The following is a 20,311-nucleotide window of genomic DNA, read 5'->3' on the forward strand; positions in this document are numbered from 1 at the left end:
GCTGTGCTATGTCTCTCTCAGGCCATGTGTCTCCTGCCCTGGGCCAGGACCTTGCTGGAGAGACAGACTCTGTTATTCATGTTTGTTTATTCCAAGGCAGGGTACGGAGAGCACGGTCCATAAACATTTCTGGGGTGAATGAGTGGCGTGGAGAAATGGCTGGATAACGTAGGCTTTTAAAGTGTATTCCAAATTTGATGACAGAAATAGCTCTTGAATTGAGGTGTGACCTTACAGAGATGACTTAGCATCTCTGGATCGCAAGGGCATCGTCTGTGAAGTAAGTGAATGGGGCTGAATGGTCCTGAAAACAGCCTCAAACTCCTATACCCTGAGTCTCAGAATAGAGGAGTTTTAGAAGTTAATGGAAACTATTCTGCTTCAGGCAAGCCCTGGGGAGTTTCAGAGTTTTCACTAGTTAGAATTCTATAAGCCATACTTTCTCCCCCAGAGTTCCCTCTAGATTCTTTGGAGTTTTTCGTGTCACTAGTGATCAAAATGAAAGAAGAAAAGAGTCATGAGAAGAAACTCCACGGGCAAGATTCTCACAAAGGCTCACTCTCAAAGAATCCTTGTTGAAGAAGCAAAAGAATGATAAGAAGGGAAGGGGCTGGAAATAAAAGAGCAGTGAGAAAGGGAAAGGCTGGCATCTACTATGAATAAATGCAGGACTCATTCAACATTGAGATCGTCATAATCAACTTCCCATTGATTCTTCAAAATAAAGACTAGATCCCTGTTCATTTAAAATCACTAACTATCCAAACTCTAAAGTTTTTGGTTTGAGTCACAATCTTAAAAAATGATCTGTCACATTTATTTTTAGATTTGATTTTTTTTTCCCAGAATGCAAAGGAACTGACAAACTCTTGCCTTCCAGCTTTCCATCAGAGAACTAAGACTGAGACCAATAACTGAGGCCAAAGAATGTTGAGTAAGCCTGCTGGCAACTCCTTCTAAAAGGCTATCACAGAAGTACCAGCCAGCCCCCTCCTCTGTGTCTTCTGTAACCTGCAGTCTGGCTACAAGGAGGGACTGAGCCCCTACACGGGTTGCACCTCCACAGCACACTCCAACTTCGATTGCAAAATGCTTTGTCCTGGTGTTCATAAAATAAACCAACCACACACAGCACCACATCCGATTCGTTTTCCATCAGCACTTCCAAAAACCATCTTTTGCTGAGCAGAGAGGCAACTTTCACCCCCAAAGAATTTTGGGGGGAAGTTAGAATGTCAAAACGTTCACTAGTATTTCAGAGGACAAGAGTCAAATTGGAAAATCTCAGATTCCAGGAGGGTTTCTTTTTTCTTACACAGAACTAGACCCAAACAAGGAATAAGAGATACGATGAAAAAGATGGTGAATCTTACTCTATACGGCACTTTTAATTTCTAAAATGTGGACATCTGACTGACACTGCGTGGACCATCAAGAGTTGACATTGCTGGGATTTCCCTGGTGGTACAGTGGTTGGGAATCCACCTGCCGATGCAGGGGACACGGGTTCGAGCCCTGGTCCGGGAAGATCCCACATGCCGCGGAGCAACTAAGCCCGTGCATCACAACTACTGAGCCTGCGCTCTAGAGCCCTCGAGCCACAACTACTGAAGCCCACACGCCGCAACTACTGAAGCCCGTATGCCTAGAGCCCGTGCTCCGCAACAAGAGAAGCCACTGCAGTGAGAAGCCCGCGCTCCGCAACAAAGAGTAGCCCCCGCTCGCCGCAACTAGAGAAAACCCACGCGCAGCAACGAAGACCCAACACAGCCAAAAATAAATAAATAAATTAATTAATTAAAAGTAAAAGAGTTGACATTGCTTACTTTTCACACTGAAGTCAGGTCCGCACCAGCTGCCTCTGCTCATCACTCCACAGGGCCCTCCCAGGTTCACTGTCCCACATTCTCAGGACCAGCCCTACCGGTACATTTCTCTCCCCTTTCCCTATTCTGCATAACAAGAAGTCAGACAGCTTGGCTGTGCAAACATGATAGCTGACAGCAAGTGTGGAAATAAAGAAATACCAACCAAATGAGAACCCACAAAGGCTATTAACTTAGAGCTTGCTATAACAAGAGAGTCTGTGGCCATCACTTGCGTTTGGCAGTCACTCAAAGGCAAGCAGAGGGATGGGAAGGCTTCTGGTGCCCTGATCAGAGGCCCCTGGCGTGGGGCAGCCGTAGGTGGAGACCTCGAAGCAGGGATCTTATGTGATTCGTGAGGATGCGTATTTATCTTTTCTTGATTGGTCCTCAGTTGGAAGCAGGGATAAAGATTAGGGAAGCCCATGAGCTAACAAGGCGGTCTGTGATGAGAGTTTCATGGGCAGCCAATTATACTGAGGATGTGTGGGATCAGAATAATGCAGCCTGCTGGGAGACTGTCATTTGCAGAATTAAAGGCAATGCAATCGTTGCTAAAGGGTTTAGTTTGGACGGGAGATGTAACCTTCCAGCCATACTTCTGTCATCTGAATCTGATGGGTTGTTTTTGTGTGTTTCAGGTTGTTTAAATTTTCTTTTCCGTTTTGTAAGCAGCCATTGCTCGTACGTTAAAACACCTAAGAGAAATGGCAATCTCTTTGCCATAAAATATGGATGACAGTTTAAAAAAAAAAAGGATAAGGGAAGCCGTCAGTCGTTAACAAAGGTCTGGCCATTTGGGGCTGATTGTTTCAGAAGTTATTGTTTAGCTTCTTAGATTGTTACTAGAGATAGCAGTCTAACTTCCTACAAGTGTTAGGGCAGACTGGCTTCCTGAGCTGTTCATTGTAGATGGGGGGTTGGTTTCCCAGGCACCTTGCTGCTGGCTGTGGGTCAGAGTTCTGTCTTTATATGTGCTCGTCTGTTTGTATTTTCATTCCCTCACAAGGAAACAATGCAGTTGGTGATTGATTCCAGCAACAAAGTTTTCTCCCAAACCTCGAATTTAGCAGCTTATCCCTCTTATCTTAGGGTAAAAAAAAAATTCATCCATCAAAAAGATAACTTTGTCCACTACTATGAAAAAAGTCATTTTTAACTGGTTATTCAGAAGACCTGCATTCTAGACCATGAAGATAATATCTCTCTGCTGAAAGGCCCTCCTCTTTTCCTTCCCCTCACATTATATAACCACACTGCTCTGAGTTTGAGATTCTGACAGCACCAGGCCATGCAGGAAGTCCACAGGCAGAAGAAAGTTTTTTGGACTGTATGTGCACACATGCCTCTTTAGGATAACCAAGAACTGACATATTCCAGTAGAAGTAGACAAGTCCCTCCTGCCATTAAACACATTCTACCTGATTCAAGTCTCAGGAGAGGCAAAAGTGACTATTTTTACCTTTTCCTCTCAGCCCATCTGTCCTAGGTAAAACATTATTTCTTTTCTTTTTTTTTTTTTTTTTTTGCTCAAAGGTTACAATGTTAACCCTCGAATTCTCTTTCTGCTCTCTTTAGATTCTCTAAGCTTAGGGTCTTCCTCTGATGAGAAAAGAAAGATTACGGTGAGTTAATTTTCTAACTTGGTAAGAGGGAGCATTCTGCCCAGGCCAGGAGGCAGAGGACACACAGTCCAGGGGTCTTCCTACCGGCAGGTTGTCCGTGCAGCTGAAACTGTCCGTGAGGAGAAACAGGCCAAAAGCTTCAGTGACATACTTGGTCACCATCCTCCTCTTCTTATCCAAGAGCCTTCTCCTGATATATTCTCTTAACTTGGGGATTTCTGGAATTCACAGGCAGCACAAACAATTTGAAAAGACCAGAGCTGGTGGGAAATAGAATTCTTAAACTTTAACAGATCATGCTGGCAGTCTGAATTAACTTCTGCTGAGGTCCTATGCGGGTGGGTTGCTCACTAAACCAACCTATCTGTTTTCCCCAGTCTAGGATCAGCAGTTATGGATGGTAGATCAGCAGTGATGCCTGCTAATTTTATTCAGTGGTAAAGAACAAACTCTGTGGAAAAGTTCAGGCTGGGTAAGAAAATGGGCACTTCCCTCTGGACGATAGTTACCTGGATAGTATATAGAACCCGGGGCTCACATTTCTAGAGCCTCAGCCATTTGGTCCCGCTAGACTTTTCTATCTATATCAAATAACCATTAACATCAAAATAGCGCATGCTTGCTGTAGAAAGGGTAGGACCTCTGACAAGTGCAATTCCAGATTAGACACGTATCTTAGTCCGAATCCTCTGTTAGTCGGAAGATAATAGATGTCAAGCTACTTTCCCCCCATTATCCCTGTAGGTGGAAATGTTTCCATATTATTCCTTGCCTGTGCCGTGCTGATTATTTCTTTGATATCCTTGTTCAAGCAGTTCCCCATTTCTGGCAACTTTTCACATCTTCTGCTCCTTAATCGCCTTTGACGCTCATCCATGTCTAGCGACATATAGGCCCATTTTAAACCATTTTCAGCTGAGATCAAGGTCAAGCTCGGATCCTGCCTCCTCACACAGCTTTCCTTCAGTAATCCAGTCACACAGGTCCTGGGTTCTCTGAATTTCTGCTGTACTCAGAGCACCATAGAACTAGCCTCATTTTTACTTTGATTTTTGCACGTGGCTTAGTATAGTAAGTCCCCTACTTACGAACCTTCACGCTGCAAACTTTCAAAGATGCAAACGTGCATCTGGTTCCAGCAAGGAACCAGAACCTGCGCCATCAACATCAGGCATGAGTGACATTGCAGCCTGCCCTCCCTCTCCTATCGCTGACCATCCTTCAGCTCTACCATCTCCCACCTCCTCTCCCTCCTCCAGTCAGTAACTCTTCTTGCCTGTTCACTCCATGCCAGCCCCTGGATGCCAGCTGTTGTTCTGTACTACTGTACTTTCCAAGGTACTGCACTGTAAGATTAAAAATATTTTCTTTATTTTTTGTGTTTGCTTTTTATGTATTATTTGTGTGAAAAGTATCATAAACCTATTACAATATAGTACCATATAGCCGATTGTGTTAGTTGGGTACCTAGGCTAATTCTACGGGACTTACGAACAAACTGGACTTACGAACGCGCTCTCGGAATGGAACTCATTCGTATGTAGGGGACTTACTATATTAGCTCTTCATGTAAATTTCAAGTTCTCTGAAGAAAGCAGCCATGTTCTCTAACCCCACCCCACCCCCAAAGAAAAAGCATGCCACGGTTGCTTTTTCTACCTGTCCCTGGGTGAGCAAGGACTCTCAAGGCAAACACTAAGGAAATGACAACTCATCGTAAGATTTGGAGGAGAAAGGAATTGTGGTCTCAGGCACCACAACAATGCAGAGACAAACACGCATATAGCTGCTCATAGGTATAGAAACTGTGGCAAACTAGAAGTGCGGCACAGAAAGTTCTAGAACGGGAAATTCAGAGTGCCAAGCTTAATCCTGAGAATTGGAGTGATTGAGATGAAAAAATATATATGTATAAATTACCAGTTTCCTCCTCGGTGAGGAGAGCCTGCTGCCAGTACTCCTGGGCGCTGACCGTGTACACCAGCTCTGAGTCTTCCAGAACCCTGGAGTCAGCTGGCAGCTTCCTCTGAAGTGAGAGAGGCACACAGAGAACAGAATAACTCAACCGCCACAAAGGCAACCATGCACATGCTCCACAAGAGCCTTCAGCAAACTTTAGCTCATTCGCTTTCGCTTTCAGTTCTGCACAAGCCCTGTAAGGAACAAGCAATAGTCCCAATGTCAAACGTTCCCATCTGTCCGCCTTACAAGGTCGGAGGTTGTGAGGACACTGTTGCAGAGATTCTCTTGGGAGTTAAAAAAAATAGCAATTCTAGAAGGAAATGTATAAAGAAAATAGTTCAAAAGTGTATTTAACCTTAAAAAACTAAAGATAGAGTTACCATAGGATCCAGCAATCCCACTCCTGGGCATATATCTGGAGAAAACTGTAATTCCAAAAGATACATGCACCCCTATGTTCATAGCAGCACTATTTACAATAGCCAAGACATGGAAGCAACCTAAATGTCCATCAACAGATGAATGGTTAAAGAAGATGTGGTATATATACAATGGAATACTACTCAGCCATAAAAAAAAGAATGAAATAATGCCATTTGCAGCAACATGGATGGACTTGAAGGGCATTATGCTACGTGAAATAAGTCAGGCAGAGAAAAACAAATACCGTATGATATCATTTATTTGTGAAATCTTTAAAAAATGATACAAATGAACTTATTTACAAAACAGAAATAGACTCACAGACATAGAATACAGACTTACGGTTACCAAAGGGGATAGTTGGGGGGGAGATAAATTAGGAGTTTGAGACTAACATATACACATTGCTATATATAAAATAGGTAAACAACAAGGACCTACTGTATAGCACAGGGAACTATAGTCAATATCTTGTAATAACCTATAAAGGGAAAGAATCTGAAAAAGATTAGATAGATAGATAGATAGACATAGATATTATAACTGAATCACTTTGCTGTACACTTGAAACTAACACATCATAAATTAACTATACCTCAATTTTAAATGTTCAGAGGGGGGAAAGTACCAGGATCCATTTTGGAAAAAGAAGCACAGCCCTGACAAAGGCAGCGATGGGCAGGAGCCAGCTTGGACCAGCTCCTGAGCATCCACCGTACACAGCTCCTCCCAGCTCCCCCCTCAGCACCAGCACATCGGTAGCTTGAAACTGGCAAGGGAACATTTACACCACAGGAATCGGCAAATAGTACACATTGGGCCTTTTTTGTTTTTTAAACAGAGAGCTGACTGTTAAAACATGTATCAATTTATCAGCACAACACAACACTGGGCAAAGGTCCTATAAAAGTGCAAGTTTCTTAACTGGGTGGTTAGTCATCCTACACATTTAAATGCAGAGTAATGTTTAAGCAAATGATGGTTTTAAATGTCAAGGAATTAAGAATCATATCAGAAATTTTTTATGGTTAGAAAAACATCACCACAGAGAAGTCATACTAGAATGACACATAAATGATGTTTCATAATCCTTCATTCTTCTCACTTAAAAGAGAAAAGCCATAAAGAGTATGCATGTGTATGCATGGGTATATGGGGGCGGTAGAACACAGTAGGGAGTTGTCAACCTTCTTCTGATGCAAAGATATAATAAAGCTGAGTGAGTGGTCCACTGGGAGAGGCAAGAAGCTGCATCTCTGCAAGATCTCTGCATCTCAAGTTGTGAGCCCATCTAGTCAAGGCTGGAATACAGATTGCTAGAAGCCCCACACTCTAGTCAGGACTAAAGTTATATAAAGGAGCTGCCAAGATTATTATTTTTTCCCTGCTTGATAGAGTTTTGACTCTAGGAAAATGTTTAGGAAAGTTGACCCCACTTTCTACTGGGAGATAAAACTAATGTGCAATTAAATGTTAGTAGAGTTTTAAAATAGTTGAAAGGAGTATTCCTAGCTTTACCCAGGTGTTTGCATTATTTAAAATTTTGCTCTAAATTTTGTATATCTTTTCTAAAAATTATTGAAGATTCGTTTACACTTCTTGTTATTGTAATCCAAAGAAATATTTTTATAGTGTCAGCGGGATGGCTACAGTAGCAGGTTCCGTATTATTGTTAAAGAGAAGTAGAAACAGTTACAGTTGGAGGGTAGGATCCAAGAGCTAAGTAGATGCTCATCAGATTATCCTATAGAAAGATGAGCCACTGTTATCATTTACACACATGGTTTTTAATAACTCTATATAGCATAATGTATTAAGTTTGTAAGAAGATACTGTATATAAGAAAGGAGAAAACCTGGAAGCTCAAAATAGAAGTGACACAAGATGGAAGCAGAATCAAAAAGCATATAGTAGGGCTTCCCTGGTGGCGCAGTAGTTGAGAGTCCACCTGCCAATGCAGGGGACACGGGTTTGTGCCCTGGTCTAGGAAGATCCCACACGCCGCGGAGCAGCTAGGCCCGTGAGCCATGGCTGCTGAGCCTGCGTGTCCCGAGCCTGTGCTCCGCAACGGGAGAGGCCACAACAGTGAGAGGCCCGCGTACCACCAAAAAAAAAAAAAAAAAGCATATAGTAAAGTTGGAGTTAGATTGAAATCAGGAATATAATTTGTAACCCCATTTTTTAAAAAATTTTATACAATTTTTAAAGGTTACTTTTCATTACAGTTATTACAGAATATTGGCTATACTCCCCATGTTGAGCCTATCTTACACCCAATAGTTTCTAACTCTCACTCTTCCACCCCTATATTGCCCCCCCCACTGGTAACCTCTAGTTTGTTCTCTATATCTGTGAGTCTGCATCTTTTGTGTTATATTCAATAGTTTGTTGTATTTTTCAGATTCCATATATAAGCCATTATCATACAGTATTTATCTTTCTCTGACTTATTTCACTTAGCATAATGCCCCCCAAGTCCATCCATGTTGCTGCAAATGGCAAAATCTCATTCTTTTTTATGGCTGAGTAGTATTCCATTGTATGTATGTATGTGTGTGTATATATCTCTATCTATTTATCTACATATATATATATACACACACATATATACACTGCAACTTCTTTATCCATTCATCTGTTGATGGAGACTTAGGTTGTTTCTAAGTCTCAGCAATTGTAAATAATGCTGCTATGAACATTGGGGTGCATGTATCTTTTTGAACTAGTTGCAACCCCATTTTTTAAAAAATCTATATTTTCTAGCTTTGTCATTAAAATGACTTTGCAGTGACATCACCCTGTCCACTTCTTTTACTTGTATGAAATATTTGATATGTACCCCTTGCACCCAAGTTTTTTTATTTTTTTATTATTTTTATTATTTTTTATTATTTTAATATTATTTTTAATTTTTAATATTTTTAAAATTTTTAATATTATTTTTTTATTTAAAAAATTTTTTTAACTTATTTTTAATAAATTTTTTAAATATTTTTATTATTTTTCTATTTTTTAATATTTTTTATTTTTTAATATTTTTAATATTAAATTTTTGTATATTATTTTCATTTTTAATTTATTTTTAATATTTTAATATTATTTTTAAATTTTTTATATATTTTTAAAATTTTATTATTTTTCTGTTTTTTAATATTATTTTTATATTTTTTTAACTATTTTTTTATTATTATTATTTTTTAATATTATTCTCTGCTAAAAGAAACCCAAGTTTCTTTGATAGTAATAGTTCCATGCCTTGGGGCAGGGAAAAAGAAAATGGGCCTGAATATGTTCTTGTTACCAGAGAGGAAAGATATATTTTTTTAATGTCTGGGTAATGCTAAAAGGAACCAGCTTAAATTAAAGGCTCCCTTTGGCCAAGATGTGAACTTGAACATAAAAAAGAACACAGTAATTCTGTGAAAAGCCATGAGTTCATTATAATCCTCAAACTGAGTAAACAAATAAGGTATTATGAAATAATAAGCTCTATCTCTATCTATCTCTCTCTCTATCTATCTCTCTATCTATCTACAGGTCTCTGCCCTGAGTTCCCAACACAGGGCTCCTAAACCCCTTATAAATAGGGGGTTTCATTCTAACATTGAGTCTTTGGCCCCAGTTCCCAGCACAGAGCTCCCAAATCCCTTGGAATTTCAACCCCCCACCCCCATTCTCCAGAGAGGGGAGAGGAGCTGGAAATGGAGTTAATAATTGATCATGTCTATCTGATGAAGCTCCCTAAAATCCCAGTAGTGTGGGGCTCAGAGAGCGTCCAGGTTGTGCGCACATCCACATACTTGGAGAGCGATGCACCCCAGTTCCATGGGGACAGAGGCTCCTGTGCTGGGGACCCTCTCAGACCTCGCCCTATGTATCTCTTCATCTGGCTGTTCATCTCTTATCATATCCTTTATTATATAGTAAACTGGTAAATGTGAGTGTTTCACTGTGAGTTCTGTGAGCTGTTCTAGCAAATAACCCAATGCAAGGGAGAGGAGGTCATGGGAACCAACTTGTAGCCAAGTCAGGCAGTTGTGGGTAACCTGGGGACCTACTTCTTGTGATTCATATCTGAAGTGGGAGGCAGTCTTGTGGGACTAAACCCTTAACCTGTGGGATCTGACACTATCTCCAGGTAGACCATGTCAAACTGAGTTAAATTGTAAGGTGCCCAGCTGGCGTCAGAGAGAATTGCTTAGTGTGAAGAAAACTCCCACACATCTGGTGTCAGAAGTATGAGTGCGGTAGTCATGTGTGAGTGAAGGAGAGAGGCACTGGAGCAGTAGCATAGGTTTTCTTTACAGATTTGCTAAAGCAAAGGCAAAATGCTGTATAATAATCAGCTCAAAAGACATGCCTGAAAAAAAAAAAAAGACATGCCTGAGAACATCAAAACCCAGCTTTCTTTTACCTGCCACATACAGTTAGTCGTCCACACCTATGGATCTGAACCCCCTATTAGTTCTTGAATGCATCTCCTCTACTCTATTTCTATGGTTACTGCCTAGTTCAGGCTCTTATCACTTTTTTTTTTTTTTTTTTTGGCTACATTGGGTCTTTGTTGCTGTGCGCCGGCTTTCTCTACTTGCAGTGAGCGGGGGCTACTCTTCGTTGCGGTGTGTGGGCTTCTCATCGCGGTGGCTTCTCTTATTGTGAAGCACGGGCTCTAGGCATGTGGGCTTCAGTAGTTGTGGCACACAGGCTCAGTAGTTGTGGCTCACGGGCTCTAGAGCACAGGCTCAGTAGTTGTAGCGTATGGGCTTAGTTGCTCCGCAGCATGTGGGATCTTCCCGGAGGGCTCAGACCCATGTCCCCTGCATTGGCAGATGGATTCTTAACCACTGTGCCACCAGGGAAGCCCTATCACTTCTTTTTTTTTTTTTTTAACACCAACTAGATTACAGAAAAAGCCTCCCAGCTGGTCTTTCTACATCCAATCTTCACCAGCCCCTCTCCCCACCATCCCTTCTCCATATTCCCGAGAAAATCACCTTTCTAAGATGCATAATATTTCCAAATTGAAATCAATAAGTGTAGTCCCAGGAGCCTGAAATTTTTCTTACAATATTTTTCTTAATTTTCTTTTTTATAATTAAAAAAATAAGTAGAGACATCTCTATGAGTGGCTACCCTATAATCAACTTCTGACTCATATTTTCTATGATCAAAATTAAATTTGCTCCAAATGAAGGTCTGCAGTACAAATAAAGGTCTCACAATAATTCAAACTGAAAAGAAGCGGTTGGAGAATGAAGGCGTTACCTAGCCATCAGAGGTGTAGGTGTGAGACCTAAAAGAACTTGTGCCATAAGAATCAAAACCACAGTCACCCTGCAAGCTGATGTATTGTTGCCCAGACCCTATCTTGTACATACCAATTTGCCACATTTTTTAGCAATAAATATAATTGTAAATTGTGTATTGAGGTATTTTATGTTTCTGCTTCCAGAAACAATATAATTAGGTCCTCATAAAATGCATATTTCTTTAATGCCAAGAAGAACAATTAAAGAGAATAAGAACAGCTTTACTGAGTTATTGCCTCATTAAAATCAACATTCAAGAATTGCTCGGTAGAAGACTTTGGCTTGAGTCTGAGGTCTGATTATTCTGAATTAGAAACAAAAGCCCTGAAATTTCCAATTCCACATTGTACGCCAGACATTTTCTGCATCAGTATAATTGAAGTCAAAATACAGAAAGCAATTAAACATAGAACTGGACCTAAGGCCATGTGTTTTTACTGTTAAATCCAACACTGAAGGTTTAGTTTCAGCAAAACCATCCCTTCTATCACATTATACTAACTGTGATATAACATTTAAGTTGTTTTGTTTATATTTTATCTTCAAGTTGGTTTCAGTTTTATAGTTGCATAAGACTATTACAGGAAGGAGTTTTATGTTTGTACCTATTTTAGTGACAGCATAATAAAAATAATTTAAGAAACAGCAAGATTCCCACAGAACAATTACTCAAGCTTGAAAAATAGAGCTCAGGGCTTTTCTCCCAACACTCCTGCATATGCCCCTTGCTGAGCTATTCAAAACTACTTGCCTGTAATTCACCAAGCGTGGCAGTTTTCTTCAACCATGTTCTTCCTTCTGTATCAAACACATTTTCTCCGACTTCTTCACCTCACTCAAGACTATTGGTTCTTTAAAATTCTGCTGAAGAGGCTGAGAAGTTTTCCCCGAACTTCTCCTCAACACCACCTCCCCCAACGGCCCGCGTGACTGGGGCATCCTTCCTCTGTGTTCCCGCAGCCCTGCTGCATCCCTCTAGCCAAGCACACTTCAACCTGCTCTGTGATCCCTGATTTTATCTGCATACAGTTCTCAGTAGACCATATGCTCATTCAATCCTTCCAACAATCACAGGCAGTAGATATTATTATTCCCCCATTTTACAGATGAGAAAATGGAAGCTCAGAGAGATACGGTAATTTGCCTAAGGTCACGAAGTAATTAATCAGCAGGACTAAGTTGTCTACTCCAAAGCCTCTGCCCTTGCTACCGCGCAAGACCAAATAGGTGTTTCTCAAAATCTGAGTGGTTGAAAAGCAGAAAAATGCATAGGAGAATCTGTTAACTTACCTTTAGTTTTTCCTTGAGAACTTTATTCCTTTGTAGCTTTATCATTTCATTTCTTTCTAAAACAGCCTCTCGCTGACTTTGAATAGCTTGCTGGATTGTGAAAAGAAATAAAAGCATGGCAAAGAGTCTAGGGTTATCAAGAGTGATAAAGGGATAAGATGCACATCTTGCGGGCCGCTCTTCCTCTGGCCCAGACAAATGTGCATGTGCTCGAATCATATAATACTAATCATAAAAAGTATTATTTAAGAATAACAAGTCCAAACTCATCAAGATGTTTACATTAAATGTGTGTAACTTTTTGTCTATCAATTATATCTCAATTGAGCTTTAAAAAAGAAAGAAAAAAAATAACTAGTCCATACTTACACTTCCCACTTTTCTTTCCCTGAAATGAGAAATGTAACAATTATTTATCTCATGATGTGTCACAGCAGTCTTGACTTTCCCTGAAAGCAGCATATACTGTCATGCCTTTATGCCTCTTCCTAAGCTCTTTCTTCAGTCCAAATGCTCTGACCCATCTCCAGTGTCCATTTGAAAAAAGTATCTTAATTTCTCAATATTTGGTCATCGGTGGAATTTTCTGTGACCTCACCACCTGGCCCAGTCAAAACGCAGCCCTCACTCTCCGAGGTCCCATGGTACTTTACTTGTCCCTCTCATATAACCTTTCATCCTCTTTTAAGACAGTGACCTCAGTGACTAAGCAGGATGCCTCTCTGAATCTGCTGCCCCTACCACAGTGTTCAATAAACATTTAATAAATTCAACTGTATTATGTTCAGTTTTAGAGCTGGCATTGGAAAGGGAGCACTTGAGATACTATTCTGTGGTAGGGAGTGGGGTGAATGGAATTGCAGGGAAAAAAATAATGGAGCTGAAATTCCAACTTAGACCGTGAAAGCAAGAAGTTGGGGGAAAAGTCAGTCTGTTTCTTCACTGAGGAATTTTTCTCTGCTAAGTTAGTTCCTGGAGACAGTAGACTCAAGTCGGGGGGGATACGGCAGAGCGGACAGGTGGAGAAGCTTTTGTTAGAGCAGGGAAACACTGGCAAGGGTAGAGCCCATGACCATATGTCCCATGTCCCTGGAACAGACCAGTGTACACCTGTGATCCTCTGTAAAGATTAATAACAACCCCTTTCACTTTCAGAGTGCCCCAGCATGGAAGATAAGTTCCAGTCCGCCTAGTTACAGGGGGAACAGACATGTGCATGGAAATGAACATATATTAACATCTATTAAGCTCTAAAATGCTTACCCTTCATTATGTTTTGTTAGAGTATGACTCTAAGAATGCTTTTACTTTGGACCGAGTTCTGAACCTTTGAGAACCTTGCTCCATATGGGTTTAAAATCTCAGGAGGAGACAAATCTGAAACAGAATCTTGACACTTCAAAGCGGTACCGGGCCAAGGTGTTATAGGAAGTGCCCACTAGCTGTGGGGCGTCTACACTTCCCATATCTGGGGGGACGGGCAGGTCCACCACTCTGTAAAATGCTCTTTGCATCTCAGACACCAGAGTGGCGTAAGAGCACAGCCTGTTGGGCGTTAAGCAGCTGCTCTGGAAGATTCCCAAGACAACCTACCCAAGGGTCCTGATGTCCCAGGAAATCACCCAGACTTCTCTTTTAGCCCCAGTGGTCACTTCCCTGAGTCCGAAATGCCCATGAGTCAAAGCTCTGTTGTTACCGTAATTACGGCAGTCAGGACCCATGGAGGAAAGCCCGCGTCCCTGTAAGCCCAGCACCGTACCTTAGATATTCCGGCAAGTGGAGCTTGTCGGTCTTGGTGACCACCAGGGCCATGTCCCTGCAGAACCCCCTTTGGCAGGCTTTGATGCTCTCGTTCAGAAGGTCTTCATGGGCTCTCCCTCCAGAAACTCTTTCAATGTCACTGATCAGCCAGATCACTGAGCATTTATCAATGGTCTGTGAAACATGACCACAGCATGTTTAAGAGCATAAATGGTGCCTCGGTTGTAGAGCATGTGCTTCCTTAATGTACCATGTCTGTCCTCGATGCCCTGCCCCGACTCTCTCTCCAACCCCACCTCTCATCCCTCCCCACCACATTCTTTTAGGCACCAATCATACGAGCTTCATACACTTCCTGGGATGTAAATTGTTCATCTATCTCTTGGGCCTTTGCCCTTGCCGTGACCTCTGCTTGACCTCCATTTGCCATCTGAGACTGCCAAGGGCCACCTGAGGCTAGGTTGGCCACCTCCACCTCTGCATCCCACAGCACCTGGACTTACCTGCCACAGTACTTCTCAGGCAGAACTATTGTACACGGTCGGCACTCTATACCCCTCTCCCCCTCTTCACCCAGACTGTGAGGTACCGGATGGGAAGGGGCTGCACCTTCCAGCTTGGAATCCACATCACCTCAAGCACAGTACTTGGCCCATAGTAGAGGCTTCAGAGATGTTTGTGGCAGTAGTCATTGATAGAATTCAAGAAATCAGACCTCCAGTTCCAGATCCATCACGGGCTAGATTTACCTCAGCTGTTCTCTAGGGAAAATTATTGTTCTTCCAGAGCTAGTCCTGGTCATGATCTACCCCAAAGCTGTCACCACAGGGCATCATTTTGATGTCTGGCTGCCCCTGCATATTCAGCATACTACCACCAGGTGGCAGCAGGGAGCCAGAAACCGCGTGATTCAAGTTGCAAAGGCCAATGCACCTGAAATTGCAACCTACTCATGGATCACATATGTATTGCTTCAGCTAATATGCAACTTTCACGTGACAAGCAATAGTGTGTTGCCTTGTGACATTTCTCTGACTGTATTGTTTCACTCATCTTATCTCGCCATATAAGTGAAAAGCGGGTCCATCACCAGGACGGAGTTTGTTTATGGTTCCTCAGAACAGCACTTTGTACAAAAAGCTGTGATAAGTTTGCGAGTTGCTAATTAAATCATTATTTGCTTTATACTAGTGGTTCTTAACTAGTGGAGATTCTATACCCCAGACGACGCTTGGCAATGTCTGGAGACATTTTTAACCGTTTTGACTTGAGGGGGCGCTAGTGTGGGTAAAGGCCACGGATGCTGCTAAACATCTTGCAATGCCCAGGTCAGGCCCCTACAGCAAAGAATTCGCCAGACCCAAAATGTCAAAAGAGCTGAGGCTGAGAAAGCTTGATCTAGAGCAGGGGGTTTCAAACATGTTTTTAACGGTGGAGCCTTTTTCAAATGAAATCTTAGGAAGGATTCCAATTGCCAAACTTGATTTTTTAAAATAGAACTGCTATAGTTGAATTGGGGGTGGAGGGTTTGGAGTCCCCACGTGCTCTGTGTCCCGCACCCTCTGCCCATGAACCTCTTGGCTTCACGGATCATTGTTATGAAAGCATCCATCTCAAGTGTCAAACAAAACTTCATTGTTTTATAAAGAAGGTACATGGCAGGCCCCGAGAGGCAAAGGATCAGCTTAAGGCCACACAGCTATGGGTCCTGAACTTCCTCCCCTACATGGATGGACTCACATTCGGGCAGGAAAATAAAACCAATCGCTCCCTCCCACTTCCCAAATTATAACCAATTTAGGGATGCTTCAGGTTATGCCATCAGGCTGTGGAAGATGAAGCTCCTCCTCTAGGGCAGGGCCTCTTTCACTTTTATATTCCCCTGGTCCTGGTAAACTACAGGTGCTTAATAAATGTTTATTAAAAGAGAAGAGAAATGCAATCATAAAGGTTGCATTGGTTAAATTTCAGGCCCTACACAAAGCTCCCGACTGCCAGGATTTGGTAAAATTAGAGTCACAGAAAACACCGGAAAAAAGCAGATCTATAAGACAAGAGCCACTGGATTTGGGAGTGGGTAGGATGGCCCCCTGCCATCGCCGCCCTCCTCCCTTCCCACAATGAGAATGGGCCTCCAAGAGGTCAGGTGACTCAGGCAGCACAGGGACGTCTGAGCTCTTAATGGTTTTAGTGTAGGGAAGGTACTGCTGGGCAGCTGGGGAGGTGGGGGCGAGGCATCGTGTTCTGTTCTCCCTGGAAGGAGGGGTGTCTTTAGTAACTTCTCATGAGAGGATATCACAAAACCACAAGCGCGGAGGGGAGCTGCGACCAAGCAGAGCAGGCCGGGAGCCATCACTTCGCTTCAGCCCCACCTCCTCAGAGCTCCTCTGTTCTGAGCAGCCTTTGATACGGTGCCCAGTGTATCTGAACTGGCAGCAGCCACGGCTCCATCCTGTGAGAGAGGCCGGCCACCTCCTCAGGCTGTCGCTCCCTGGGACTGGCCTGGAACTAGAGGAGGTTGGCGATTCCACTCCCAGAGCTGAAACCCTGTAGAAACAAAGGCTCTCCCGGCCAGGCCTGAGCAGACCACCAAGGGTGAAGGATGCTGGGACTGCCTCCCCCTTAAAGAACTGTTAGGGGATGTCCTGGGGGGTGAGAGACAGAGCCTCAGCTGGAAAGGCAGGAACCTGCTCTCTGGTTCAAATTCTGCCACTCGGTAGATGTGTGGTCTTGAGCAAATGACTTCCCATCTCTCAGCCTCCATTTCCTTATCTGTAAAATCAGGGCATAGGCTGATCATCTGTAAGCTGTCATCCTGATCTTTATCGGAAACCACAGTCACAAAGCTCCCCCGGCCCACTGTCATTCATTTAGCGCAAATCTGCTGAATTTAAAGTCTACCTGTAACAGAGAAGCAGTGGGCCCGCAGCAAGTTTTTTGGCAGTCACTGCACTGATCGTGACTCACAGACACTGGCCCTCCTTCCCAGTCTCTTCCGGCTCTGGTCCTGTGCCCCGTGTTCCCTCCCACCCTGCACTCCTGAGCTCCTTCTAAGACGCCCTTTCTCTCTCTATCACTCACCCGAGTCCCTCCTGTCCTTCGAACTTCCCCAGGAAGCATGGTGTTAAAGCCCACCCCACCTTTCCCAGGCTTGGCTTCTGCGCCTCTCTCCATCCTTCCCCCACGCCCTCAGCCCTCTGGGCTCCGCAAGTGCTGCAAACGGTGCTCGGGGGTCCCACTCCCACCTGCCTCCTCCACATGGGGGAGGCTGAACATCTGTATCCACTCCACTCTGAAGCCTCACCCACCTCCCACATGAAGTCATCACCTTGTGCTCTCATTTTTAAGTAACGGGGTTTGTTCATTAGTGTATTTCATTCCCTCTGGACTACGAGCCTTCCAAGGGCAAGGACTTTGTCTCCGTCCGTCCAGAGCCTATCATAAAATTGAGGAGATGCTCAGTGGCTATTCGTTGAAGGAATGAGCTCTCTGGTTGGAGGTGATTTCGACTTTTGAGAGCTCATAGCTCCTTGTGCTTCTCTTACATCATTTTCTGCCACGTATTTTGTCATCTGCGTGTTTCATTTCTCCTAGTAGACTCTAAGCCCCTTGAGGGAAGGCTCCGCTTCGCATTCACATTGTTTTATTTTGTTTTCGTCTTTTTAGTTGTAAAGATAATACATGTTCAGGCAAAATATACAAACAATACAGAGGTGTCTGTAGTAAAGAGCGGTAGGAGACGCAGAAGCTGCTGTTAACAGTTGGGTATGTATCTTACCAGAAGGCAGGATCTGACTTTTGCCGTGCATTTGCAAACATTACACACGCACACACTTCTTAACATAAAAGGTCATGTTCTGTATCTGTTCATTCACTCTTCATTTTGTGTCGTTTATCGTGTAGGATATAGTAGAGGTTGACAGCAGAGAGGCTCTTGAGCCTTCTTGCATGGGTTATGAGCTATAAAATTAGCTCAGCTCTCATTATTATTAGCTATAATCTTTGCATCCTCAGTGCTTAGTACATAGTCTTACATATTGTATGTGTCTGATGAACAGAAAGCAAATTAACAAAGAGATAAATTCTTAAAAATCCCCCAGCCTCTAATCACTAGGTGCAGCTCAAACTGCCCTAATGCTTAACTCTCTGGCTGCGGACACATCTGGGGGGGCCCCCGATCAGCTTATGCTCCATTTGCTGGGAATTGAACTCCTACCCACTTTCATCTCAATGACCCCCTTCGGGCACAGCTGACTACACTAGGGATGGATACTTAATCCAGAGAGAGTTGATCCTTAGCTGGGTGGTAATTGATCAGACTTTCCTTCTGAGGAATCTGAACTAAAAGACATAGAGACTATAGTCAGACAGTGAGAGGCACAGGAACAGCAGTGTCATTCAGAGACGCAGCTAAGGTGGTCCTGTTCCACAACATGGGCGCTAATGGCTAAGGGAGAAGCAGGACTCAGCTGACAGATGCACAAAGAGAAACAGAGTCACAAGAGACCAGGCAGAGGATGAGCGAGAAAATAGCTGCTTCCAGCCTGATAGGTGGGCCTGGGGCCTGGCTGTGTCTCGTGAGATCCTTTGATAGCCTTTTGATTAACCCTTCTTGACTTGGGATTTGCTTTAGTGAGTTTCTCTTCCCTACAACCAAACATGGGAGCAGCCTCCTGGTTCCTTGGTGCGTGGCTATTGGCTTCTCTGCTTTGTACCCAGATCTGGACCTCCCTCTCCTGCTCTGTCCTTGTTTCCTCTGCTCACTCTTGGACAACTTTATTGCTGGCCCTTTTCATCTGTCACATACTCATGATTCCTCCCTCCCCAGTTTCTCTGGCCAACCATATCCTGCCATGGCCCTGAGGCTTAGAACGTGGAAGAATTTAACTCCGATGAGCTCATAAAATCCTGTAAGCGGAAAGCAGAGCATTCTTTGCTGCTTTAGAAAGGGTGTTGGAGTCGAGGAGAGAAGGGAACAAAGCCGTATGAAAGAGAATCACCTTTCTCCACATCTCGTCCCTCTTGCTGTTGAAGTCGCCTGTGCCTGGAATGTCCACCAGCACAACGCCTTCTGGAATCAGCTCCGATTTGGGAAGAGTCACTTCCACCAGCTTGATCAAGGGCCAGATTTGTGTCTCAGCTGATCCTTCATCCCAGCCTCTCCTCTGAGTCCGGATGTAGGGGTCCAGCTTGAGAGACAGCTCTCCTGCCTGAGGAAGAGGGACAGGTGACAGGTCACACACACCAGACATTCTCCCAGCACGTCTACCCTGAATGGGCTGTGACTCAGGTTCACCGAAGGTCCACCGAGAAACGTGAAAAGCAGCACCTGGGCAACAGGCACCAGGAGGCCTCAGATCCAGCCTGGAAGGGTCTAGACTCAGAACCAGAAAGGATACTGGAGATCAGGAAGTTCAAGTTCCTTAACTGACAGATGCAGAAAACAAAGTCAGTTAGAACACGGCTTCAGGAAAGTTATAGCTTCACTGGATAATGAGTGTATCTTCTAAATTCCATTCCAGTTCTAAAATTAATGGAAGTCATATGCAATATTCTAAATTTGAGAGAGAGAGGATTCTTCCCACATGGTTAATGTGAGCATGTTCATTACCAGAAAGCCCTGACTGTGGAAAATGGATAGTGAGATGGTGACCATATTTTCCAGATGGAAAATTGAAGTTGATCTTCAAAAAGATTTTAAAAATTTATCTTCCAAGTACCAAAAAAATATATTGACATATAGGCATTTCCAGGATGTTTTCATGATGGTGGGTGAGATGGGGGATCACTCTCAGCCTGTTGTTTTTCACGAAACATATCTCGGTACAATGACATCTTCATGCCAGCTACCATGTATGGCAGCGAATCTCTATGGGATACTTCAGGGGAGAGAAGATTTGGGATGCACGGTAGTCATTGTTAATAAATATCTACAGAATGGTCCTGAAAGAGAGATAAAGTAAATTCTTAAGAGAGTTGAGATTAAGTCAGAGGATTTGTTGCAATCTGATTTAATTGCAGGGTAGGGAGTAAGAGGTTTCATCAATTCTAATCGAATCACAAGAAATTGTGAGAG

General features: G+C 43.1%; 1 protein-coding gene across 1 annotated transcript in view; it reads right to left on the minus strand.

Annotated features, from left to right (window-relative positions):
* The window catches only part of NUGGC (nuclear GTPase, germinal center associated), a 47,886-nt gene that overhangs the window by 12,948 nt on the left and 14,627 nt on the right, over nt 1–20,311 (minus strand). Inside the window, exons 7-12 of the mRNA XM_027088027.1 lie at nt 19,236–19,445; nt 14,234–14,409; nt 12,844–12,862; nt 12,475–12,564; nt 5,411–5,516; nt 3,575–3,708 (exon numbers count right to left, since the gene is read on the minus strand). Of these exons, the coding sequence (XP_026943828.1) occupies nt 3,575–3,708; nt 5,411–5,516; nt 12,475–12,564; nt 12,844–12,862; nt 14,234–14,409; nt 19,236–19,445 (735 nt within the window). The remainder of the gene's footprint in view (nt 1–3,574; nt 3,709–5,410; nt 5,517–12,474; nt 12,565–12,843; nt 12,863–14,233; nt 14,410–19,235; nt 19,446–20,311) is intronic.

This window comes from Aethalodelphis obliquidens, unplaced genomic scaffold (assembly GCF_003676395.1).
Source record: "Aethalodelphis obliquidens isolate GAN/ISIS:26980383/991018 unplaced genomic scaffold, ASM367639v1 scaffold61, whole genome shotgun sequence".
NCBI lineage: Eukaryota > Metazoa > Chordata > Mammalia > Artiodactyla > Delphinidae > Aethalodelphis > Aethalodelphis obliquidens.